This window comes from Eriocheir sinensis, chromosome 57 (genome assembly GCF_024679095.1).
Source record: "Eriocheir sinensis breed Jianghai 21 chromosome 57, ASM2467909v1, whole genome shotgun sequence".
NCBI classification, from domain to species: Eukaryota; Metazoa; Arthropoda; class Malacostraca; order Decapoda; family Varunidae; genus Eriocheir; species Eriocheir sinensis.
Genome location: NC_066565.1, coordinates 7862904 through 7889813, shown reverse-complemented (window position 1 = coordinate 7889813; position 26910 = coordinate 7862904). Strand labels below are relative to the sequence as shown.

Genomic DNA, 26910 nt, shown 5'->3' with positions numbered 1-26910 from the left:
TGTGGGGCCATCAGGGCAGGTGTGTGATCGTCAGGGCAGGTGTGGGGCCATCAGGGCAAGTATGGGGCCATCAGGGGAGGTGTGCGATCGTCAGGGCAGGTGTGGGACCATCAGGGCAGGTGTGGGGCCATCAGGGCAGGATTGGGGCCGTCAGGGCAGGTGTGGGGCTGCCAGGGCAGTCGTGTGCATGGGGCCGTCAGGGCAGGTGTGTTGCCGTCATGGGGGCCTTCCAGTGGTCAGGGGCCGTCTGTCTTGCCCATAATTCAACCCCAATCTTACCTATGACACACACCCGTGTTCTCTCACCTGGTGGGCTTCCCAGAACCCGGTAGACACAGGGCCCAGAAGGAAGCCGCACTCTGCTGATGCGCCAGCAGTGCTCTCACTTTTGTCAGATGGGAATACCTTGAAATTTTTCCAAAATTACCTTGAATGCAACAAAATTACCTTGATATAAAATTTTTCATATATACTTAATAAATTACAGTAAAAAGGGGAAAAGCATTGAAAATTTTCAAATAATCCTTTCATATAGTACCTATATTTTCTAAGTAGCATCATACAAAAATTAAGGAAATTAACATAATATTTATATTCTTATGAAAATATATATATATATATATATGCAGTAAAATAAACGGGATATAAGCACCTTTAAAAAAAATAAACATCTTATCAGTAGCTACATCATCGGTTTGCCATGACACTTTGAGTTACCACTTGATATCCCTGAGTTAAATTCCTCATCACTCGTAGATCCCTCTGAGTCTGTCACTAGACCTACAGTTGATGTCGATGCCATACTTCTGAAGAAATATGAAAGAAACATGAAAAATCAGTTCACGGCAAAAAATAAACAAAAAATAAAATAAATACAATAATATAAATAAATAAATAACGAAATAATACCGACTTCTCTCAAGGCCGTACCCTAAAGAAAGTTCCTGGGAACAGGCGTCAGAAATAACTTAAGGTAGGCCCTAGGGCCTAGACCTATAATAACACATGAAATAACGAGCCTAACTTAAGCCAGTGTTTTTCAACTTTTGATGGTCCATGGCCCTCTAAATGAGTTGCTAGCTTAACACGCATGCCCCCCTAACCTTAAAAGATAAAAAAAGGTGTTTTACTCAGTCTACAATTATAAATAAAAATGCATAAGTCTGGCTGATCCAGCAACATCCTTGGACCCAACTCTATGAAAAGATAGTGTGACCGTACCTTTAACTGACTGTAAAATGAGTCTGGGAAACCAAGTAAGATTAGTAAACTGTCTCGCCCAAAAGACAAAACAGTACATGTATATGGCCTCCCAGGGATGAGGACATACTGGGCATACCCAAACCACAAAGCAAAAAATAAGTAAATAAATAAATAAAAATAAATAAATAAATAAATAATATCCTAGATAAGCCACTTAACAATGTGCATTCCAAGCTTCTGCATTCTGAATCACAGTTTTTCGGTGTCTGCTCATGGCCCCCCAGTGGAAGGCCAGTGGCCTCCTTGAGGGGCCATGGGCCCGGTTGAGAAACACTGGCCCTAAACAATAAAATATTCAAACTCTCATATGATAGCTCAGTTTACATGTTACACGGCAGGCTTAGAGTGCACCAGAATGGATGTATTGTTCTGTTTAAAGTCTTGAAGAGATATACCAGTATGAACAATATTCATTAACATCATTGATTACTGTTTACCTTCATTAGAGCTAGTCCTGTCAGTCAGCTGATCAAGCACCGCGCGGCCCGGGCCGTGCCGCCAGCTACGTCAGGGGTGCCAACTATGCCAATTTGCCCAGAAACAGTATTACCAATATCGTTTTGCTACCAGCCATTAAAAATACAAATTTCGGCAAATTTCACACGGTCCTTTTTGAGTTTTTATATATATTGTTACGAATGTGCTGTATGTGAATGATTGTATGTGTAATGTGATGAAATTGTAGCATGATGCAATGTTAGCTCAGCATGGTGCAACTCTACTTGTTGGGACAAGAGAGACAGAGGGGAGCCCGGGGCCTCCGGCCGCCGGGCAGGAAGTGCTGAGTCGGCAGAGTGGAGAGTGGCGAGCGAGAGGCGCTGAGGGGGAGTTGAGAAGACGCGTGTCTGGGTTTGAGAGAGTGTTGAGCTGCTCCGCTCGCGAGCTGTGTGCTTCCGGTGTGCGTGTCTGCCGTGCCCCTGTACTGTGCCTGACTAACTGTTCTGTGCCCTTGAAAGTTGCTGTACTCTGTACTGTGTGAGGAACCTGTCATTAAACTAGAACTTAGTGTTGAACGTGTATCCTTTGTGCCCTGCCCCGTTCCTGCTCCCCTCGGTGTTCTGTGTGGGCCGCTGTGAGTGACTGGTGCCCGTGTGGCTGTTCTGTTGTGAGGATCACGCCGCCTGCCTGCCCGTGGATGGTGTGTGGTAGGGGGGGTGGCGTAACACTTGGTGTCAAAGGAGTGAGGATATAAGTGAACAGTGAAGCGCGCCGAATCGTCATGGCGTCCCCCAGTGGTCGCCGTGAGGGTGAGGAGACGGGCAAGGCCGAGGCTGACGTGGGTGAGGTGAAGCCGGGCCAGATGGACTTGTTCGCTGCCATGTTGGCCAGTCTGAGGCAGGAATTGGATCAGAGAACAGAGAGGGCAGACGAGAGGGCACGCGAGCAGGCTCAGAGGGCAGAAGAGAGGGCAGACGAGAGGGCACGCGAGCAGGCTCAGAGGGCAGAAGAGAGGGCTCGCGAGCAGGCTCAGAGGGCAGAAGAGAGGGCAGACGAGAGGGCACGCGAGCAGGCTCAGAGGGCAGAAGAGAGGGCTCGCGAGCAGGCTCAGAGGGCAGAAGAGAGGGCAGACGAGCAGGCACGCCATCTTGCCGATATCCTCCAGAGCAGTCTCTCGTCCCTGAAGGCGGAAACCCAGCAGTACACCGACAAGGCCTGCGACAGCGTTAAGAGTGAACTGCTGGGAGAGGTGCAGACTCTGAAAGGCGAGGTCCAGGGCCTGAGGGAGGAGGTGGAGGCGGAGAGGCGGCGGCGAGAGCTGGCAACGTCACGCGGGGAGGAACAAGAAGCGTCACGCGTGCTGGCGGCAAGCACCAGGGTGACGGACTTGCTGGGGTCCTCATGGGGCCCCTGGCAAGAACCCCTGGGCCCTCGCAGCGTTGTGTCAGAGCCAGCAGCTGCCGCAGGAGGTTGGGGAGCCATCGGAGCTGCCCCCTTGGGTCCAACTGGCGCCGGAGTCGGACCCACTCACCCCGCCTCTCTGCCGCCGTCACCGCCGCCCTCTCCATGCCGGCCGGCTAACAGCCCACGTGCTCCGCTTTCCCCCCCATCCAGCCCCTCGGCTTCCCGCCGTTCGGGGAGGCGCAAGCCGGCGGAGTATGATGGGAAGGTGGCCTGGGAGGCCTATGTTGCCCAGTTTGAGATGCTAGCTGCTGCCCAGGGCTGGGACGAGGCTGAGAAGGCGCTGCAGTTGGCAACAGCGCTTCGGGGCCCGGCTGTGGAAGTGCTGGGGCACCTGCCGCCGGCCCAACGAGCCTCTTACGGGAGCATGGCGGAGGCCCTGCGGCGACGTTTCGGGCACCACCTTCAGGCCGAGGTGTACCGAGCTCGCCTGAAGAAGCGGACTCGGGAACGCGGCGAGACACTGTCGCAGCTGGCGCAGGACGTGGAAGCGCTGGTCAGAAGGTCGTATCCTGCTGCCCCGGAAGAGATGATCGTGGTGCTGGCCCGCGATTTCTTTGTTGACGCTCTGCACGACCAGCAGCTGCAGATTTACGTTAAGCAGGCGCACCCTGGGGACCTGCAGGTGGCGCTGGCGAGGGCCTTGGAATTCGAGGCCTTCCTGAAGACGACCAGCGGCCTAGGGGCGGCCCCCCAGCCCCGCCGTGACCTCCGGGGCCGGAAGGCGAAGGTGGAGAAGAAGGCGACGTCGAGGAAGGCGAGCCCGGACGGTTTTCTCGGCTCGTGTTGGGGCTGTGGCAAGAAGGGGCACATGCGCAGTCGTTGTCCGAGGGAGCGAAGGACGCGTTCCCTTGATCGACTGAGTTCCGACGCCTTTCAGCCTTGCTGCAAGGACTGTGGCAAGTCTGGCCACCGTTCGAGCGCGTGCCCCAAGCCAAAGGAGGTAGTGCAGGCGGGAAACCCGGACAGGCTGGAGAAGGGGGCCGAATCCCAGCCGTCAGTCCCCGGGCCCCGACTTGCGTAAGCTGCCGCCGGATAACCAGTGCGATGCAGGTGGAGGGCTCAGTGGACGGGAAGCCATGCCGCCTGACAGGGGACACCGGGGCTGAGAAGACCTTGGTGCGGCCTGATATGCTGGCCGCCACGCGACTCCCGGACGCGCCACAGAGGCTGTGCGGCGTCACGGGGCACTGTGTGCAGCTCAAGGGCCCAGTGGAGGTTCGTATCGGCGTAGGCAGCGCTGTGGAGCGGCTGCCGGTGTACGTCGCCGATCTGGACGAGCCGTGTTTGCTGGGCCTCGACTACCTGACGCAGAGCAAGGCTTGTGTCGACCTCGGACGGAAGCTGGTGAGGGTACGCGGTCAAGACGTGCCTTTGCTTCCGGAGGTTGGCTGTGCAGAGGTAGTCGCGGCTGAGCGTCTGCACCTTGCCCCTAGGACGGAGGCCAGGGTCCGGTGTCGTCTGTCCAGAGCGATGCGTGGAGCGGAAGGCATGGTGGAGCCCACGGAAAACCTGCGGCTGGCTGACGGCGTGGCAGTCGGACGGAGCCTCGTTGGGGCGGGGATTTAGTTACGGTGCTGGTAGCTAACTTCTCCGACGAGGCCCGGAAGGTACCCGCTGGTGCCAAGCTGGGCACCTGTGAGGAGGTGGAGCGCCCAGAGGAGACGTCGGGTAGCGAGGAGTCGGCCGCTGTGGGGCCGCTGCCCGACTTCCTGGAGGATTTGGCGCACCGGAACGCCGCTAACCTGACGGAGGCGCAGACGGAGAAGATGCGCCACCCTGGCCCAGTACGCGGACGTGTTCAGCAGGGGTGACTTGGATCTGGGCCGCACGGGGTTGGTGAAGCATAGCATCAACACGGGAAATAGTGCGCCCATCAAGAGCCCGCCCCGACGTATTGCACCAGCCAGGCGGGAGGAAATGCAGCGTACTGTTAACGAGCTGGCGGTGCAGGGGGTGATTGAGCGGTCAGACAGTCCTTGGTCCTCAGCGGTAGTCCTGGTTAAGAAGAAGGACGGCACGCAGCGCTTCTGTGTGGACTACCGGGCGCTGAATGATGTGACTGTCAATGAATCTTACCCACAGCCTATGATCGACGACACGCTCGACGCACTGGTGGGGGCCAGGTGGTTCTCCACACTCGACCTGAAGTCGGGTTACCACCAGGTGGAGATGGCAGAGGAGGATAAGCCGAAGACCGCTTTCTCTTTCGGGCAGGGTTTGTGGCAGTTCAACGTCATGCCCTTTGGTCTCTGCAACGCCCCTGGCTGTTTCGAGCGCCTGATGGAGAGGGTGTTGGAGGGCCTGCAGTGGAAGACAGCGCTCGTCTACATCGATGACGTCATCGTCTTCGGGAGCACCTTCGAGGAGGAGCTGGAGCGGCTGGAGGAGGTACTACAGCGGCTGAGGAAGGCCAACCTCAAGCTCAGCCCCAAAAAGTGTTCGCTCTTCCAGCACGAGGTGCCGTTCCTGGGGCATGTTGTCAGTCGGGACGGCGTGTGCACCGACCCGCAGAAGGTGGCAGTGGTGGAGAAGTGGCCCGTTCCCACTAATGTGGCGGAAGTTAGGAGTTACCTGGGCCTGTGCACGTACTACCGCCGCTTCGTGCAGGACTTCGCCAGCGTGGCAGCCCCTCTCCACCGGCTCACCAGGAAAGGGGCGTGCTTCCTGTGGGACGAGGAGTGCCAGGCCGCGTACGACGGCCTGAAGAAGGCACTGGTGGAGGCACCGGTCCTGCCTTACCCGGACCCGAAGCTTCCCTACCTGTTGGACACCGACGCCAGTGCCGAGGGCGTCGGGGCGGTCCTGTCACAGGTGAAGGACGGAAGGGAGCACGTCGTGGCCTACTACAGCGCCAAGTTCAGTAGACCTGAGCGCAACTACTGCGTGACGAGGAAGGAGCTGCTGGCGGTGGTGAAGAGTCTCGAGCACTTCCACCCGTACCTATACGGCGCTGAGTTCACCGTCCGGACCGACCACGCTGCCCTGCAGTGGTTGAAGACGCTGAAGGCGCCGGAGGGTCAGCTGGCGAGGTGGTTGGGGCGTCTCGAGCAGTATAACTATCGCATCGTCCACCGCCCGGGTCGTGTCCACAGCAACGCTGACAGTCTGAGTCGACGCCCGTGTGAGGCTGGCTGCTCACACTGTGCTCAGAAGGACTCTGACCTCGGTGCCTCGGCCTGCAGGTGCTAGCGGGCGTCGCTGAGGGGGATGACAAGTGGCGTAAGGCGCAGCGTGAGGACGCTGATCTCGCTCCCATCATCCAGTGGCTCGAGGCTGGCGGGGAGCGCCCCGGCTGGGAGGCAGTGGCGGTGGAGAGCCCCGCCACCAAGTGCCTAGTAGATCAGTGGGAAACTTTGCGAGTAGACGAGAGGTGTGTTAGTAAAGCGCTGGGAGGCGTTGAGCGGCGTGGGTGGTGACGCGTGGGTTGTATTAGTGCCCCGAGCCTTGCGCGCTGAGGTGCTGAGGGAGTTACATGCCGGGCTTACCAGTGGCCACTTGGGCGAGAAAAAGACCCTGTGCCGTCTCCGTCAACGCTTCTACTGGGTGGGAATGCGAAGTGACGTGTCCGAGTGGTGTAGAGCGTGTGACGTGTGCAGTGCAAAGAAGGGCCCCGCCAAGAGAAACCGAGCTCCGTTACAGGTGTACTGCGTTGGGGCGCCCATGGAGCGGGTGGCCGTGGACATTGCCGGCCCGCTGCCTCTCACGCCACGGGGTAACCGGTACATCTGTGTGGTGATGGACTATTTCACCAAGTGGCCCGAGGCGTATGCACTCCCTAACCACGAGGCCGAGACCGTGGCGGGCGTGCTGGTGAATGAATTCTTTACCCGGTTTGGTGTACCCGCGGAACTGCACTCTGACCAAGGCCGTGAGTTTGAGTCCCGAGTGTTCCGGGAGTGTTGCGAGCTGTTGGGGGTGCGCAAGACCCGGACGACGCCCCTCCATCCGCAGTCTGACGGCATGGTGGAGCGCTTCAATCGTACCCTTGCGCAACAGCTGGCCAAGTATTGCGGGGAAGGCCAAGAAGACTGGGACGTCAAGCTGCCCGCTATGTTGATGGCGTACCGGTCCGCTGTGCATGAGGCAACGGACTACACGCCCGCCCGCCTTATGTTCGGCCGGGAGCTAAGGCTACCGGTGGATTTGGCCACGGGGCGGCCCCCCGACGTGAGCTTGCCCACCGTCACCTCTGGCTTCGCAGCGGCACTGCAGGAAAGCCTGGCTGAGGTGCACCGACGCGTACGGGGCAAGCTCAAGGTGGCAGGCCAGGCCATGAAGGAGACATACGACCGGCGCATGAGGGACGTGAGGTACTCCGTGGGTGACAGAGTGTGGCTGCATAACCCCCGCCGTAAACGAGGGCTCTCGCCGAAGCTACAGAGCCCCTGGGAGGGGCCGTACACGGTGGTGGCAGCCCTCTCTGACGTCACCTACCGGATTCGACGGGGACGAAAGCGCCCGTCTGTTGTCCACGTGGACCGGCTGTGGCGTTACCACGGTCCAGGGCGCTACTCCTGGGGCCACGGTGAGGAAGGAGAGGACGTAGGCCCCAGCAGCAGCGACGAGGACGTGTCAGAGGTTGACCACGGGGCGAACGAGAACATGGGCGGGGCGGGCGAAGCGGCAGATGTCAGTGACGACCCTGAGCAAGTACCTGGGGCCGACGACGCGGCTCTGGGTGCCACCGCCTGCCTGCCGCCGCCCGCATCCCAGCGGCGCCCTCGGCGAGAGAGGCGTCGGCCGGGATGGTTAAGAGACTTTAGTGATGTCCCAGGGGACTAATTAATTTGATTTATTTCATGTTTTGTTTGTTGAATGTTGGGGCAGCCGGGTCGACTGCCTTCTGAAGGGGGAGATAGTGTTACGAATGTGCTGTATGTGAATGATTGTATGTGTAATGTGATGAAATTGTAGCATGATGCAATGTTAGCTCAGCATGGTGCAACTCTACTTGTTGGGACAAGAGAGACAGAGGGGAGCCCGGGGCCTCCGGCCGCCGGGCAGGAAGTGCTGAGTCGGCAGAGTGGAGAGTGGCGAGCGAGAGGCGCTGAGGAGGAGTTGAGAAGACGCGTGTCTGGGCTTGAGAGAGTGTTGAGCTGCTCCGCTCGCGAGCTGTGTGCTTCCGGTGTGCGTGTCTGCCGTGCCCCTGTACTGTGCCTGATTAATTGTTCTGTGCCCTTGAAAGTTGCTGTACTCTGTACTGTGTGAGGAACCTGTCATTAAACTAGAACTTAGTGTTGAACGTGTATCCTTTGTGCCCTGCCCCGTTCCTGCTCCCCTCGGTGTTCTGTGTGGGCCGCTGTGAGTGACTGGTGCCCGTGTGGCTGTTCTGTTGTGAGGATCACGCCGCCTGCCTGCCCGTGGATGGTGTGTGGTAGGGGGGGTGGCGTAACAATATATAAAAAAATCTATATATGTACCCAAAATTTGCCTGAATTACCTTGCACTTTTCTTCATATTACCTTGAAATTACCTTGAAAATACTTGTACCTTGAAAATTACCTTGAAAGACCCTCGATTACCCAATTCAAGGTAATTACCTTGAAAGTGAGAGCACTGTGCGCCAGCCCGACTAGTTCAGTAACCTCCGTACATACAAATACATGTGCTATAGACAGAGCAGGAATTGTGCATCATGTGCAGCAAAGTAAATAATCAATTAATAATATGTAAATGAACAAACTAACATTTAAAAAGTCTGTCACCGAGATGAGCAGCAAGGGATGCTTTGAATGCCGATAGTGAATTAGCTGAAACAACATGCTGGTCCCCCTCCCGCTCTCCACGGCCAAACGCCTTATCTCCCGCACCTGCCGCGCCTCCTGGGACGACAAGCTCGCCAACACCCTCCGCATCACCTCCATGGGCCAATACCGCACCAACTCCTCCCCACAGCCGGCCCGTGGGTGAGGAAAACGTCCCGCGTTCTTGACGTGGCCTTGACGCGCCTCCGCCTGGGCCACACACGCCTCGGCGCTCACCTCCAGTGTTGCCAACTCAAAATTTATAAATCCGCTAGGATGGCCTAAAAAATCCGCCAGATGATAGGTGAAGCTATAAAAATTTACCGCTAGATTGGACTTGAAAATCCGCCAGTTACTCTTGTCAATTTTAAGATTTTTCCCGCTAGATAACATGCAATTCCGCCAGATCTAGCGGAAAATCCGCTAAAATGGCATCACTGCTCACCTCCACCGCCTGCGCCTCGTCCCCGACCCTCAGTGCCCCTGGTGCAGGACCGTCGAGGACACCATTGGGCACCTCCTGCTGCACTGCCCGCGCCACCACTCCTAGTGAGTGTTGCTCCGACACCAACTCCGCGCCCTGGACGTGCCCACCTTTGACCTGCCCACGCTGCTGGCGGCGGCAGGCGTCCACCCATCACGGCAGGAAGCTGTCATCCGCCTCACCTGCGCCTTCTTTAGGAAGACGGGGCAGCTGACGCGCCTGTGAAGCCCTCACAGGACGACACCAGGGCTCATGTGAGCGACTAGATCGCCGCGGCCCTAAAACAACAACAACATGCTGGGGAAGAGAGTTCCACAGCGAAATACCTCTGACGTTGAAGAACCTCTTGCGGATCTCTAATTCAGTTCTTATGTGTGCAACCTTATATTGATGGCCTCTTGTGGTGCCTAGAGGTGGACTGACAACATATCCTCGGGGGCAATAGCACAGAAACCGTGAAATATTTGCCAATACTTCACCATGTCATGTCGTAGCAGCCGACCATGGACAGTACAAGTCCAAAGCCTTCAGTCTCTGGGAATAACGTAGATGCTTCATACCTCTAATGTTCCTGGTCCAACGTCTCTGCACTGACTCAAGTGAGTTGAGATCAGTAATATATCCCAGATTCCACACAGCTGAACAATATTCAAGTAAAGGCCGAATGTGCGTCACATAAATAATGACAAGAAAGGTAGCATCGCGGTTAACTGTAGATTGAAGTAGATTTTGAGCCATGCCACCTGCTTTCTGGACGACGTACGTGCTGGTGAAATTTCAAGGAAGAATCGACATTAACCCCAAGGTCCATTGCAGAATCTTTAACTGGAATAGGAATGCCATTTAGATAATACATACCAGAGGCCGGTAAACCCGACAAGTCCACGGTCCGCCTCTGGAATTTGACAACTACACATTTATTAATGTTCATGGATAAACCCCAAGACAATGCAACTTTGTAAAGATTATCAATATCTCTTTGACAAGAAGCCATGTTTTGGTGAGCAGTATGCACACAGTTAGTCTCAATTGAAATAAACAATCTAAGGTCATCAGCAAAAATTTTTGTATGGGAACTAATGTCATGAGTAAGAAAGTTAATATATAGAAGAAATAGAAGTGGACCAAGAACTGAACCCTGGGGCACTCCACTGACCACATCGTAAGGACGACTCAACTGACGATCGACTACAACATTCATAACCCGAGATTTTAAAAACTCCCTTATCCAGCCCAAAAGCTTGCCTGTAATAGCCAATTTCCTAAGCTTATCCAACAAAATGTCATGACATACAGTGTCGAAGGCCTTAGAAAAGTCAAAAAGAATGAGATCAACATTTTTACCCTGGTCCATGGCACAAGTAACATCATTGTATGTCCGCAGCAGCTGGTCCTCTGTGGATCTGCCTGGACGAAAACCAAACTGCTCATTACACAAAATGTTATTACTTGTGGTATAATAAAAAATAAATTTACATAATATACGCTCAAGAGATTTCACACAGACTGATGACAGCGATACTGGTCTATAATTTAAAGGATCATGTCTAATCCCCTTCTTAAAGATTGGCACAATCAAGGACCTCTTCCATATGGATGGTAGAGTGCATGTGTCCAGAGAGTGTAATGCATTGTGCTGCCAAAACAAGTGTGTGTATTGTACGTAGGAGATGACAACCCCCCAGCCTTACCCTTATACACTGCACTGCCAGATTCGTGCTGCCTTACCTACCTAGACATCTTACCTAGATGCGTTCCACGAGAAGGGAACCCCACAAGTGCCTACACGCCAGCAGCTAGAATACATATTTGTGTAATTACTCTTAACACTGAAACTATTGTTATGCCGGACGTATTACTTGGGTTCCGTGTCGCCGTCGCAAGACTCCGTGGAAGGGAGATATGTAAACACTGCACAACTTCTGTAGTTTAATATTCTTCCTTAGTAGTACACTTCACTCTTGACTCTTCACTGGCCACTAGCTTACTATGACTCGGACTGGGACTCTCTCGCCCTCTTCTCCTATATATATCCAGAACAGTAAAGTCTAGAATGTTACAGTATATTTTAGATCATACAAGAACATGTAGCAAAAATATATGCGAGTTGGCAACACTTCCCGCCTGGCGTCTGGCCGCGCCCCGCGGGGCGCGGACGGCTCGCCTTGCTCCCCGCCCCCCTGCTCGCTCCTCCCGGAGCCTTCTAGAGGCTCATGGACGCCGGGGGAAGCTTCCAGCACAATAGTACGTAGGGGTTAAAATTCGTATAGCCTTTGACCAAGGTACTCTGCTAGTTTTCTCTTAAATACAGTTAAGGATGTTGACAGGATAACTGTGTCTGGCAGGCTATTCCACAAAGCAATCACTCGGACTGAGAAGTATCGCCTACGTATTTCTGTGTTGCTGTGGGGTAGAAATAATCTGTGTGAATTTCCACGGGTCCTAGATGATGTCTGGAGGGAAAATAACTCAGAGGATTGCACAGGAGAGAGGCCATTGAGAATCTTCCAGACCTTGACTATGTCAGCTCTAAGCATTCTGCCATGCACAGAGAAGAGACCCAAGGCATCCAGTCGGGAGGCATAGTCAAGATGCGAAAGTCCAACAATCTCCTTGGTCCATCGTCGCTGGACCCTCTCAAGCATGTCAGTATCACCTACATACCCTGTGCCATACAACTGAACAAAATTCCTGCACAGGACGGATCGATATGAGAGGTGAGAAGAGATTTCATAAACTTAGGCTCACGGTTAACTGTCCTCTTAAATTCGACGAAATTCCTGCAGCTTTATTTGCAAGAGAGCGTATGTGGAGATGAAACTTCAATGAAGTATCAACTTGAACCCCTAAATCTGATGCAGACTGCATAAACTGTAAAGGATTTCCTCTAATATAGTAGCCAGAGTACGGGCCAAGATTTGGAGCAGATCCTCGGCAGAACCTAAGAACACGGGTCTTGTCCGAGTTGAGCCTGAGCCCCCACGATTCCGCACGTGACACCAGTAGGTCTACATCTCTCTGCACAGAAGCAAGATCTAACAATGTAAGAGAAGGCGTAGTCTTATTTATCTTTTGGTATATTTTCAGATCATCAGCGAAAATTTTGTATTTACAGGTCAGACCGTGAGCCACAAAGTTAATATAAATGAGAAAAAGGGTTGGTCCAAGGACAGACCCTTGGGGAACTCCACTAGTTACATGCGTAGAATCACTCTCAGAACCCCCAACCACAACCCTCAATACTCTACCGTTCAGAAATCCGTGTATCCAAGAGAGTAAGGGATCCCCTATACCGATGTGGGAGAGCTTACTGATCATAATGTTATGATTTACTAAAGTCAAATAATATAAGGTCGACCATATGCCCCTGATCAAGCCAGCAGGTGGCGTCATCATATTGTTATGCCGGACGTGTTACCTGGGTTCCGTGTCGCCGTCAGGAGACTCCGTGGGAGGGAGATATATGTAAACACTTTGCACAGTTTCTGTAGTTTAATGTTCTTCCTTAGTAGTACACTTCACTCTGACTCTTCACTTACCACTAGCTTACTATCACTGGGACTGGGCCTCTCTCGCCCTCTTCTCCTATATATATCCAGAACAGTACAGTCTAGAATATTACAGTATACTTTAGATCATACAAGAACATGTAGCAAAAATATATGCGAGTTGGCAACACTTCCCGCCTGGCGCCTGGCCGCGGACGGCTTGCCTTGCTCCCCGCCCCTTTGCTCGTTTCTCCGGGAGCCTTCTAGAGGCCTATGGTCGCCGGGGGAAGCTTCCAGCACAACAATATGTTAGAAGGAGCTGATCATCAACTGAGTGAGCCTTACGTACGGAGGCCAAACTGATTAGAATCTAATAAGTTATTATTCACGAGAAAAGATGCCTTGGGTACCTGGCTATACAGTAACCAGCAGATAACATTATTTCGTCTGATGTGGAAATATATTTACAAGTTGTATCGTTTGTGGTCCAATGTAGCGTGTTTGAGGGTCGTGCGTGTAGCGGAAAGTTCCAGTTGGCAACACTGCCAGGTGACAACAACAGCACGCGCCGAGGCCCGAGCAGCATCCCTTCTGGCCCTGCCCAACCAGCCCCCTAAAACACCCCAGAAGAAGAAGACGACGAAGGCTCCACACCCACGGGCCAGCGCTGGGGACCTGCTGGCCAGCGACACCCTCAGCCCCAACACTGCCAGGACAACACCTCCACCACCGCCGCCGGGAAGTCTTAACCTTCTCATGCAGCAGAAGTAGGTAAGCTGTCCTGCACAAGACAGGCCGCCCTCCACTCATAAAAACATAAGAACATAGGGAAACTGCAAGAGGCCGGGTGGCCTACACAGGGCAGCTCCAGAATCCCCCCCACTACTCACGAAGGGTGAGGTGTAGTTACAGGGGTTACAGGTAGAGGCTTGATCCTCGTTATACCGGCGGTACTAGGCACGCATCCAGTACCCCGTCACCCTACTGCACCCACACCTCACTGCCACCTGTCGTCCTCGTCCATGTACGCTATCCAGTCTACGGTAAAGATTCATATTAGGTCGGTGCCAGTATCTCATAATCTACTTTATGAAACATCACTATCTCTTCATATATCTTTTCTACAAACCTTCAACAGTCATGGAAACGCTTTGAAAATCCAATTCAAGGAGTTTTTTTTTACTCTTGAAAATAAGGGATAATGTTTACGGAAGCGCGCCGCCCCCCCCCACACACACACACACAGAAAATCTCGAGTGTATGTGGACAGTCGGTACATAACTGACTCGCTTATAATGTGCTGCAACTATAATACGGAATGTGTCGTCGGCTGTAGGCATATGCAGGCGCGGATATGGGGGTGTGGAGCTAGATGACCCAGGCCCCCCCCAAAAAATATTAGGATAACTAAAATATTTGAAATACCCATGAATTGAGAAAACATAAAATATATTTAAGATACCCCTAAAAAGCTAGAGGGCTGGGGAGTGAAGCCGGCCGCCGCTAGATAGCTCTGGATGCTGTCCTCCAAACTTTAAAAAATTCCTCCTCTATGGTTCCTTGGGCTTTACTATGCGGAGGTGGACGGGATGCTCAGGCAAGATTTAAATTTTTTCGGTGTCTGATGTAATTTTTCACTCTGCTGCAGGGCCTGGGCACAATGTGCCTGTGCCCAGGGCACCGCGCTCTTATGGCCCCGCACTCATCTAACAATCTATATACTTGTACAGGGTCGTAGTACGCCGTTCCTGGGGGGGGGAGGGGCTGGGGGTGTCTGACGACACCCCCCCCCCCATCCCCATCTGCTAAAATGTCCACTTTCTGAGAGAGTCAAAACGAAAACTGGTACCTTTCTCTTGCATATCTGGAGAACTCAGGATTTTATTTATTTATTTTCAATATTTAAGTTCCGGAATCATATATTGAATATTATAGAGTAAGATTTAAAGGCCTAGGAAAAAATCTGTGTGACCTCATTCCTCACATGCAAGCAGAAAGTGAATTTTAGTGCAGGCCACTATCATCATTCGGCACTTGGAAGAGGAAATAAGGGAAGACTTCCTTGCCTTTGTGCGTGCCCATGACCTCACCGGTAAAGGTTTAGCCTGGCTCCTTTTGTGCACCGTTGAAGACCTCGGATTGAACATGGCCAAGCGCAGGGGACTTGGTTTCGATGGAGCAAGTGCCATGGTGGGAACATTCAAAGGGTGTTCCGCAGTACTCATGAAGAAGTACACCCTGGCCAAGCCAATCCACTGCTTTAGCCACCGACAGAATCTTGTACTGACGAAGGCGTGTGACGTCCAGGAAGTGAAGATCGCTCTTCAAACACTGACCGAGGTGTACAACTTCGTTCATTCTTCAAATATGCGCTCTCTCCGCTTCACAGAGGTTGTCAAGGTTACCTCGGCCAAGCGCGAAACGCTTGTTCCCCTGTGCCCCACCAGGTGGATTTAGAGGCATGACAGAATGATGGTTTTCGTTGAATTTCTGCCTGTCATCGCTGTTTTTCTCGAGGAGGAACTTGACACCACCTTTCCTGCTTCCTGCTTTCTCGTTGGACTGGTTGTAGTGGAGTGTATATTGGCACATACTCTCGAGCCGAGCCAAACTTCAGAGGAAAGATGGCGACCTGGTGTCAGCCGATGCCGTGGCATCGAGACCATTTTTGCCAAGTTCAGAGCAGATGCGGAGAATCATTTTCACGACGTGTTCACGAAAGTGGAAGAGCTTTTGGTCGAGGTGGGGTCATCGCATGACACCATCCCTGTGCCACGACTCTGTGGACGACAGACCCAGCGATCAAATGTTCTGTGCGAGAATACTGAGGAGTACTACCGCCGGGCGGTGTACATTCCGTTCGTGGACCACATCTTGGCTGAGTTGAAGAGTCGGTTCGGTGACGACACAGTGCCTGTCGCACTTCAGCTCATGCAACTCCTCAAAGGCCCAGAAACGGATGTTGCATGCGGTTGTGCTTCAAGTGGCGAAGCTCTACGAGCTCGACATTGAATCCCTGACACTCGTGAAAGCAGAAGCAGAGCGCTGGGGATTATCTGTTCCGGTCTTCCAAACGATCAAAGAAGCCCAGGCACACGCCAGCACCAGCATCTGAGGAGTACCGTCGGCCAAGAGCGCCTGAACGGGCTTGCCCTCCTCTGTGTCCACCATGATATCCCCATTTCAGTCGAGAGATTGATAAGCAAATTCGGCGAAAAAACCGCCGACTACTCTTTGCTTGGTGAGGCACTTGTTGAATACTTGGGAATTTGTAAATATATTTCTTTAGATCAGCCAATCTTTGCAAATGTGTTACCTCAATCCCATGTAAAAGAAACCCTATAAGAATTCCTTTTTATCTTCAGCTGCGTCTAATTTCACATAATAGCTCTTTTTTGTAAAGGTCAGGTTTGTAATTTATATATGACCTGTATTATGATCACCCTTGCTGCTTACATATCGAAATAAACGTTTAGTTTTCTTCGAATGCTCGTATGGTGATGATTTCTACATGTTCAGATCTGCCTTTTTACGGGTCGGACGAGCAATTTGAATTGATTCTTGTTATTGCATGGCAGCTTAAATATTGATTGCACTTCATATATAGATACAAGAAAAATTCATTTGTCACATATACGTTGATTGCTCGGGAGCTGCGGATTTTAAGCAAAGAACCGCCATCACTATCCATTGGTCTTCACTGTTTGAGGCTGTCGCTAACTTATGAAATTTTACCAGCGGGCTCCCAAAATTGATTTTCTGGATCCGCTGCTTTGTTCCTCGTGTCGACTGTTATATCAACTGTTTTGCTTTCCACTGCTTCATTAATCACACTCTTGACTTCCTCCCCAACTTTCTGCTTGACTTCATCAATCCTAGATTTGAACTCACTGTTCACTTGAGACCTGATATCATCTCTAATTTCCTCCTTCAGATTCTTGACATCACTCTTGATCTCCTCTAAGGCCTCAGTGGTTTTAGTTTCCAGGGCATCCATACGTCTTTCTACTTTATCCTGTCTCTTGGATGTGTTGGTTACTTGTTTGAACAATTTCCCAACAATATCGCATTTGGTACAATACCAGTGAATCTTACTTACTTGATTGCTGCTCAGGAAATTATACACTGCCTCAGTGACCTCCTCACACTTTATGTGGTGCCACATTTCACATAGTTCACAGCCTAGAGCCTTGTCTTCCTCACCAACCTTAACCTTACAGACTGGGCATGTGTCTGTTTGTTTATCTGCGTCGCTATCGTCTGCCCCTGTCAGCTGATCATCCCGCCCCAGCCGCAAGGCTTGTTTTGCCAGATCCAACAGTATCCTTGGTTTTTGTGCCCGCCTGCTTACTAGACGGATTATTCTTCGAACGATTCATTCTTCTGGCAATATTACTATTGGAGAATTCCTTCACTTTTACAGAGCTCTCACGGGCACGTCCACCCTCGACCACGACCACGGACCCTAGGCCTCCGGTGTGTGGAGGAAAAGAGAACAAGGAAAGAACGAGGACAACAACAACACACTCATCTTCCGCAAGGTTGGGGCCGCCTCATCTGCAGGGCTGGACAGCAGCATGAGTGGCCAGGACAAGCAGGGAGACTGCTGCAGGGGCAGGAGGGTCAGTGGTCACCAGATGAAGCAACTGGCTGCTGGCAACTCCAGCAACAAAGGAGAGAGGAAGTTTGTGTGTCTGGAGTGTGGAAAGAATTAATCACAAGGGAGGCCTCAGATATCACACCTTACACACACTGGTGTGAAGAACTATGAATGTAAGGAATGTGGGAAACTATTCATCCAGAAGAGTACCCTTGATAGACACACCCTTACACACACTGGTGTGAAGAACTATGAATGTAAGGAATGTGGGAAAAAATTCACCCTGAAGGGTAACCTTGATACACACACCCTTACACACACTGGTGTGAAGAACTATGAATGTAAGGAATGTGGGAAACAATTCATCCTGAAGGGTCACCTTGATACACACACCCTTACACACACTGGTGTGAAGAACTATGAATGTAAGGAATGTGGGAAAAAATTCATCCTGAAGAGTACCCTTGATAGACACACCCTTACACACACTGGTGTGAAGAACTATGAATGTAAGGAATGTGGGAAACTATTCATCCAGAAGAGTACCCTTGATAGACACACCCTTACACACACTGGTGTGAAGAACTATGAATGTAAGGAATGTGGGAAACAATTCATCCGGAAGGGTCACCTTGATAGACACACCCTTACACACACTGGTGTAAAAGTCATGAGTGTGAAGAGTGGGAAGAGGTTCAGTGTGAAGCAGACACTCAATGAACACGTCTTCAGGCACTATGGCCTTAGAGAGTTCAAGTGTGATGTTTGTGGAAAGCTCTTTAAGACAAAGAGAGACATTGCCAGGCACATGAAGATCCACTTCTGAAGTGTGTCTGCCTACAGTAGTTATAGTGACCAAGGTAGGGAAGGGGATGGGAGGGAGAGGAAGGGGAGGAAGAGGAAGGGAAGGCTGCAGTAGGGAAGGGAAGGCTAGCCCAAGAACGGGAAGGGAAGGCAGAGCAAGGGAAGGAAATCCCAAGGAAGGAAAAGGGAGAGTAATGTGGTGTGGCTGGGTGTGGTGTGGTGTGGCTGGGTATGGTGTATGGTGTGTGGTGTGACTGGGTGTGGTTTGTGGTGTGGCTGGGTATGGTGTGGTGTGTGGTGCGGCTGGGTATGGTGTGGTGTGGTGGGGCTGGGTGTGGTATGGTGTGGTGTGGTGTGTGGTGCGGCTGGGTGTGGTGTGGTGTGGTGGGGCTGGGTATGGTGTGGTGTGGTGTGGTGTGGTGTGTGGTGCGGCTGGGTATGGTGTGGTGTGGTGTGTGGTGTGGCTGGGTATGGTGTGGTGTGGTGTGGTGTGGTGTGTGGTGCGGCTGGGTTTGGTGTGGTGTGGTGTGTGGTGCGGCTGGGTATGGTGTGGAGTGGTGTGTGGTGTGGTGTGTGGTGTGGTGTGGTGTGTGGTGTGGTGTGGTGTGTGGTGCGGCTGGGTTTGGTGTGGTGTGTGGTGTGGCTGGGTATGGTGTGGTGTGGTGTGTGGCGTGGCTGGGTGTGGTGTGGTGTGGTGTGGTAGGATTTGACTCTGCGACTTTTTTTACCTCGCTGTTGGTGGTGTTTGCAGAAGGACAAGCAGGACCCGGACGGTGACATCATTATGAGGCTTGAGTACGGTCTCCTGAACTCCTCGTCCCTGGAGCTGATTGGTGAGTTGGCGACCCATTTTTCTTTGTTCGCATGTCTCTCTGTCTCTATCTCTGGTTGTGGCTTTTAATTGATGGGTCTGTCTATGTCTGTGTCTCTGGATGTTTTATTTGCTTCTCATTTTCTCTGTCTGTCTGTCTCTCTGTGTCTTTGTCTGTCTCTGTCTCTCTCTGGATTTCTGTAGCTTTTCGTGATGGTTGTTTTTTTCTGTTTTTATTTTCTCTGTGTCTGTCTATTTCTTTGTCTGTCTCTGTTTTTCTGTGTCTGTCTGTGTCTCTGTGTCTGTCTCTGTCTCTCTCTCTGGATTTCTGTAGCTTTTAGTGCTAATGGTTGTTTTATCTACTTCTCATTTTCTCTGTGTCTGTCTCTTTGGTAGTATTGCTTTCCTTCTCTTTCTCTACTTATCCCTGTTTCATTTTCCTCCGTTCTCATTTTTGTTCTTTCTGTTCTTATGTCTTATTTTTTCACCGTTTTCCTTTCATTCTTTTCCTTTTTCATTTCTCTCTTCCTCTCCTTGTCTTAGTTTTCCCTTTTCATTTCTTCTTCTTCCTTTTGCTGTCTCATTTTCTCTGTGTCTGGCTCTCTGGATTTCTGTAGCTTTTATTTATTTATTTATTTTTACAACAAAGGAGACGGCTCAAGGGCAACAAAAAGTGCATAGAAAAAAAAGGCCCGCTACTCACCGCTGCCATAATAGACGAAAGTAAAGAGTGGCCAAGAGAGAGGTCAATTTGTGGTGGAGAGGTGTCTTGATAATGGCTGTTTTTTGTCTATTTCTCTTTTTGTCTCTGTCTGTCTCTGTCTCTGTGTTTGTGTATCTTTTTGTGATAGTTCTCTCTCTCTCTCTCTCTCTCTCTCTCTCTCTCTCTCTCTCTCTCTCTCTCTCTCTCTTCTGGAAAAAAAAATTGAATATGAAACCTGGTGCGCACTATCTCCCCAGAGCAACAAGGGAACACGTGTACCTCCCCAGCCTAATGGTGAGCCTGGCGCCGCCCCTCGTGGTCTTCCAGCCTCCTCACCAGTGCATCTTCCACTCCTCCGAGCTTGTGTATAACTTGACCAACCCTCTGAAGAGCAGTGCTGAGGTGAGTGAGGAAGGGAACAGAAGGGAAGGGAGAGGAAAGGAAGGAAAGGAAGGGAAGGGAGAGGAAAGGAAGGGAAGGTTGAGAAAGGGAAGGGAAGAGAAGGGAAGGTCAAGGAAGGGAAGGGAAGGTCAAGGAAGGGAAGGGAAGGTCAAGGAAGGGAAGGGAAGGGAATGGAATGAAAGGGAAGGGAAGGGAGAGAAAGATAAGGGAAGGGAGAGGAATCAGAATCAGAAACTTTATTTCCATTTTATACAATGGTTATTCTTTACAGGCTTAAAACTATTGATCATAGTATATAGAGTGGTCCCCCCCCCCCAGGCGGGGACTCCGAGGCAGGGTGAAGGTGCGCCATTTTGAAATTTGGGAAAAGATGTCTACATAGTTTGTCTATTTTTGATCTGTTGCTCTGTCTGGAAAGCTGGATTTTCTTATAGCCTTCTCAAACTAATGCTTCCTCTACATAGTTTGTCTATTTTTGATCTGTTGTCTGTCTGGAAAGCTGGATTTTCTTATAGCCTTCTCAAACTAATGCTTCCTCTACATAGTTTGTCTATTTTGATCTGTTGTCTGTCTGGAAAGCTGGATTTTCTTATAGCCTTCTCAAACTAATGCTTCCTCTACATAGTTTGTCTATTTTTGATCTGTTGCTCTGTCTGGAAAGCTGGATTACCTCATGTCATTAGAATGCAATTGATACCTTTTCTTGGCCTTTGGAAAGAGTTGATGTGAGGGGAAGTGTTGAGGATGCCCGCCTACAGTCCTTGCTGAGCAGTTTCTGTGTCTTTCAGAGCGTGTGAAGCAGTTTGCCAACCTGGTCCTGGCCCTCATGATGCTGTTCGCCAGGTACAATCACTGGATGGTGGGCGACAAGTTTGAGAGACTCGCCCCCTCACTGGTAATTATGCCCCGTTGTCATTTTTCCTTCTCTCTGTTCAGGGGCAGGACCTAGTGTTTTTTATGCCTTTTTTGTTTTATTGCCCTTGAACTCTAAAAGATAAAACTACATGACCTCCCCTCACCTAACCTTACCTAATGTCTCCTAACTTAACCTATCCTCCCTTACCCTAGCCAAGAAGTCACCCGCCGCAGCTGCCGAAGGGAAGGACGGAGGAACAGCCCCCAACTCCATCGCTGGCGGCTCCACGTCTACTCTCGTCTCCTCCTCCTCCTCTCAACATGGACGGTCGAAAAAGAATGTTTAGTGTGGAGGTGTTTGATAATTTCATTTGTGTGTGTGTGTGTGTGTGTGTGTGTGTGTGTGTGTGTGTGTGTGTGCTACCCTTCCCTCCCTCCCTCACCCCAATGTTTGTCTCTAGGTGTTTGTAGGCGATAAGATGACCTTTCAACACACCTTCTTTCTTTCCTTTATTCTTTCCCTCTTTACGATGTTATTGTAAGTATACGTAACCTTAAACTAATGAAATACAAGTTACGTGAACCCTACCCTCGAGATATGTTATTTTGATCTCTGTACGTATAGGCAAGATTACGTCTCTTAAACTAACGATATATAAGTTATGTCAACCTTAACCTGCGAGGTGTTTGTATAAGTAACCTCAATTCACTGGCATGTTTGTATAAGTAACCTCAATTCACTGGTATGTTTGTATAAGTAACCTCAATTCACTGGTATGTTTGTATAAGTAACCTCAATTCACTGGTATGTTTGTATAAGTAACCTCAATTCACTGGTATGTTTGTATAAGTAACCTCAATTCATTTCATATGTTGTATGTTACTGTGATCTCTATGTATAGTGAAGATTACATCCTTTAAACTAGCAAAATATAAGGTACACCAACCTTACCTTTGAGATGTTTGTATGAGTAACCTCAATTAACTCGTATGTCGTATGTTACTTTGACCTGTACGTATAGAGAAGATTATGTCATTTAAACTACCAAAATATAAGTTACGCCAACCTTACCTACGAGATGTTTGTATAAGTAACCTCATTTCATTTCATATGTTACCTTGATCTGTATGTATAGGGAAGATTATGTCATTTAAACTGATGGAATATAATTTGTCAACCTTACTTACGAGATGTTTGTATAAGTAACTTCAATTCACACTTTGATCTCTGTACGTCGAGGCAAGGTTACGTCAGCCCAGCACTCACTGTTTGCTTATTTCTCGTCTTTACGTAGACGTAACATTACGATCCTTGTATTGTTGTAGGACTTGTGTTGTGGAGAAGAAGTATTGCTGTAGGACTTGTGTTGTGGAGAGGAATATTGCTATAGGACTTGTGTTGTGGGGAGGAAGTATTGCTGTAGGACTTGTGTTGTATAGAGGAAGTATTGCTGTAGGACTTGTGCTGTGGAGAGGAAGTATTGCTGTAGGACTTGTGTTGTGGAGAGGAAGTATTGCTGTAGGACTTGTGTTGTGGAGAGGAAGTATTGCTGTAGGACTTGTGTTGTGGAGAGGAAGTATTGCTGTAGGACTTGTGTTGTGGAGAGGAAGTATTGCTGTAGGACTTGTGTTGTGGAGAGGAAGTATTGTTGTAGGACTTGTGTTGTGGAGAGGAAGTATTGCTATAGGACTTGTGTTGTGGACAGACAAACAACGTAATATAATCTTATAAGGGAAGTAAGAGTGTTATAAAAATTGCAACAGTTTGTCAGAAAGGCCTATTTTTAACCCCTTGAATGTGGATTTCCTACAAGAAGACATCAAAAAGATATAGGAGTGGAACAAAAAGTGGCTGCTACAATGCAATGAGGAAAAATGTAAAGTTCTGAACCTTGGGAGGGGATATCCAGCACACCAATACCACATGGGAAACACTCCACTATCCACCACAGAGGGAGAGAAAGACCTGGGAGTGTATGTTACCAGGCTACCAGTGAAGGGATATCCAGCACACCAATACCACATGGGAAACACTCCACTATCCACCACAGAGGCAGAGAAAGACCTGGGAGTGTATGTTACCAGGCTACCAGTGAAGGGATATCCAGCACACCAATACCACATGGGAAACACTCCACTATCCACCACAGAGGCAGAGAAAGACCTGGGAGTGTATGTTACCAGGCTACCACTGAAGGGATATCCAGCACACCAATACCACATGAGAAACACTCCACTATCCACCACAGAGGCAGAGAAAGACCTGGGAGTGTATGTTACCAGGCTACCACTGAAGGGATATCCAACACACCAATACCACATGGGAAACACCAATATCCACCACAGAGGCAGAGAAAGACCTGGGAGTGTATGTTGCCAGGCTACCAGTGAAGGGATATCCAGCACACCAATACCACATGGGAAACGCTCCACTATCCACCACAGAGGCAGAGAAAGACCTGGGAGTGTATGTTACCAGGCTGCCACTGAAGGGATATCCAGCACACCAATACCACATGGGAAACACTCCAATATCCACCACAGAGGCAGAGAAAGACCTGGGAGTGTATGTTACCAGGCTACCAGTGAAGGGATATCCAACATACCAATACCACATGGGAAACACTCCACTATCCACCACAGAGGCAGAGAAAGACCTGGGATTATATGTTACCAGGCTACCTGTGAAGGGATATCCAGCTCACCAATACTACATGGGAAACACTCCACTATCCACCACAGAGGCAGAGAAAGACCTGGGAGTGTATGTTACCAGGCTACCAGTGAAGGGATATCCAGCACACCAATACCACATGGGAAACACTCAATATCCACCACAGAAGTAGAGAAAGACCTGGGAGTATGTTACCAGGCTACCAGTGAAGGGATATCCAGCACCAATACCACATGGAACACACTTCACTATCCACCACAGAGGCAGAAAAAGACCGTGGAGTGTATGTTACCAGGCTACCAGTGAAGGGATATCCAGCACACCAAATCCACATGGGAAACACTCCACTATCCACCACAGAGGCAGAGAAAGACCTTGGAGTGTATGTTACCAGGCTACCAGTGAAGGGATATCCAGCACACCAATACCACATGGGAAACACTCCACTATCCACCACAGAGGCAGAGAAAGACCTGGGAGTGTATGTTACCAGGCTACCACTGAAAGAATATCCAGCACACCAATACCACATGGGAAACACGCCAATATCCACCACAGAGGCAGAGAAAGACCTGGGAGTGTATGCTACCAGGCTACCAGTGAATGGATATCCAGCACACCAATACCACATGGGTAACACTCCACTATCCACCACAGAGGCAGAGAAAGACCTGGGAGTGTATGCTACCAGACTACCAGTGAAGGGATATCCAGCACACCAATACCACATGGGAAACACTCCAATATCCACCACAGAGGCAGAGAAAGACCTGGGAGTGTATGTTACCAAGCTACCACTAAAGGAATATCCAGCACACCAATACCACATGGGAAACACTCCACTATCCACCACAGAGGCACAGAAAGGCCTGGGAGTGTATGTTACCAGGCTACCAGTGAAGGGATATCCAGCACACCAATACCACATGAGAAACACTCCACTATCCACCACAGAGGCAGAGAAAGACCTGGGAGTGTATGTTACCAGACTACCAGTGAATGGATATCCAGCACACCAATACCACATTGGTAACACTCCACTATCCACCACAGAGGCAGAGAAAGACCTGGGAGTGTATGTTACCAGGCTACCAGTGAAGGGATATCCAGCACACCAATACCACATGGGAAACACGCCAATAGCCACCACAGAGGCAGAGAAAGACCTGGGAGTGTATGATACCAGGCTACCAGTGACTGGATATCCAGCACACCAATACCACATGGGTAACACTCCACTATCCACCACAGAGGCAGAGAAAGACCTGGGAGTGTATGTTACCAGGCTACCAGTGAAGGGATATCCAGCACACCAATACCACATGGGAAACACGCCAATATCCACCACAGAGGCAGATAAAGACCTGGGAGTGTATGTTACCAGGCTACCAGTGAAGGGATATCCAGCACACAAATACCACATAGGAAACACTCCACTATCCACCACAGAGGCAGAGAAAGACCTGGGAGTGTATGTTACCAGGCTACCAGTGAATGGATATCCAGCACACCAATACCACATGGGAAACACTCCACTATCCACCACAGAGGCAGAGAAAGACCTGGAAGTGTATGTTACCAGGCTACCAGTGAATGGATATCCAACATACCAATACCACATGGGAAACACTCCACTATCCACCACAGAGGCAGAGAAAGACCTGGGATTATGTGTTACCAGGCTACCAGTGAAGGGATATCCAGCACACCAATACCACATGGGTAACACTCCACTATCCACCACAGAGGCAGAGAAAGGCCTGGGAGTATAATTATGGTACCAGGCTACCAGTGAAGGGATATCCAGCACACCAATACCACATGGGAAACACTCCACTATCCACCACAGAGGCAGAGAATGGCCTCGGAGTGTATGTTACCAGGCTACCAGTGAAGGGATATCCAGCACACCAGTACCACTTGGGAAACACTCCACTATCCACCATAGAGGGAGAGAAAGACCTAGGAGTGTATGTTACCAAGCTACCGGTGAAGGGATATCCAGCACACCAATACCACATAGGAAACACTCCACTATCCACCATAGAGGCAGAGAAAGGCCTAGGAGTGTATGTTACCAGGCTACCAGCGAAGGGATATCCAGCACACCAATACCACATGGGAAACACTCCACTATCCACGACAGAGGCAGAGAAAGGCCTGGGAGTGTATGTTACCAGGCTACCAGTGAAGGGATATCCACCACACCAGTACCACATGGGAAACACTCCACTATCAACCACAGAGGCAGAGAAAGGCCTGGGAGTATAATTATGTTACCAGGTTACCAGTGAAGGCAAAAGCCGTGCCAATTGCAGCGGACGGGTTAAGAAATATATATACATACGACATTTTGAAGTTTTTTTTTTTTTTTTTTTCTTTCATGTGGCCTACAGCGCCGGTAGGCTAATCCATGTGAGCCTGATGGTAAGCCCTAGCCCGTCATGGCGCAGGCAATTGTTTATAGTGGTGCCATTATTATTATTGGCTCATGCTGCCCCCCGGAGCTCATTCTTGATTCCACTTGTGCTGCAGAGCTTCTTCTAGAGTCTGGGTTGATAGGTGGTCTTCAGGACAGCATGTGGGTAGTCTTAGGCCACTTGGCGGTGACTGAAAAATCGCAGGTGGTTAGCGGCGGATTCCAACCATCATGGACAACGCACCGAATGTGAGGCTGGCACGCTAACCACTCAGCCACTGCCTCCCCTGAATGTATGCCTTTATTTTTTTAATGGTAAAATAAACAGCTGAGGGCAGTAAATGAAGCAGGAGTCACATCACGGCAGCCACTATAAATAAAATTCGCCCGTTCCGCTAATGGGCTGGGGCCGTCCAAGAGGGCCTTCTGGTTCTACAGGCAGACAGGGGTAGACAGGAAGCTGATGAGAAAATAGAATTCCCAAACCAATTCTGGTGTGTGTCTGTATGCATGTGTGTGTGTGTGTGTGTGTGTGTGTGTGTGTGGACTAGAACAAACAAACAAAAAACATAGACCAATAGTTACATTAGGAAGACATACTCAATAAGGAAAAAACTTATTCATGGAAACCAACAAGGAAAGGTTAGATACTGAGGAAGGGAGGAAGAACAAAGGGGTGGAATAAGATAACATGTGCTTGTGTGCTTAGAACTGAGTGTTGGAAGATCAAGACAGGAAGGAAGGGCATGATTGCAGGCTGC

General features: G+C 50.3%; 2 protein-coding genes across 17 annotated transcripts in view; both read left to right on the top strand.

The window, feature by feature from the left end:
- LOC126984779 (DNA polymerase epsilon subunit 2-like) overlaps positions 1-26910 on the top strand; it is a 124136-nt gene that overhangs the window by 63249 nt on the left and 33977 nt on the right. For 3 of the 16 annotated variants that reach the window (XR_007737739.1, XR_007737737.1, XM_050838856.1), the window contains one exon: positions 20990-21096. The exons of 8 other annotated variants lie outside the window; for them this stretch is intronic. The gene's annotated coding sequence lies outside the window, so the exon portion shown is untranslated. Of the gene's footprint in view, positions 1-17304; positions 17353-17422; positions 17483-19036; positions 19119-20989; positions 21097-21269; positions 21305-26910 lie in introns of those variants that run through there. 5 more of the 16 variants (XR_007737735.1, XR_007737734.1, XR_007737732.1 and 2 more) reach the window with 5 other exon arrangements.
- On the top strand, positions 1881-4214 carry LOC126984778 (translation initiation factor IF-2-like). Its single transcript, XM_050838851.1, has one exon. It carries the CDS (start codon positions 2483-2485, stop codon positions 4184-4186), a length of 1704 nt encoding a protein of 567 aa, XP_050694808.1. The 5' UTR covers positions 1881-2482; the 3' UTR covers positions 4187-4214.

Coding starts and splice junctions, on each gene's coding strand:
- LOC126984778 (XM_050838851.1), top strand. CDS start 2,483: ATGGCGTCCCCCAGTGGTCGCCGTGAGGGTGAGGAGACGGGCAAGGCC.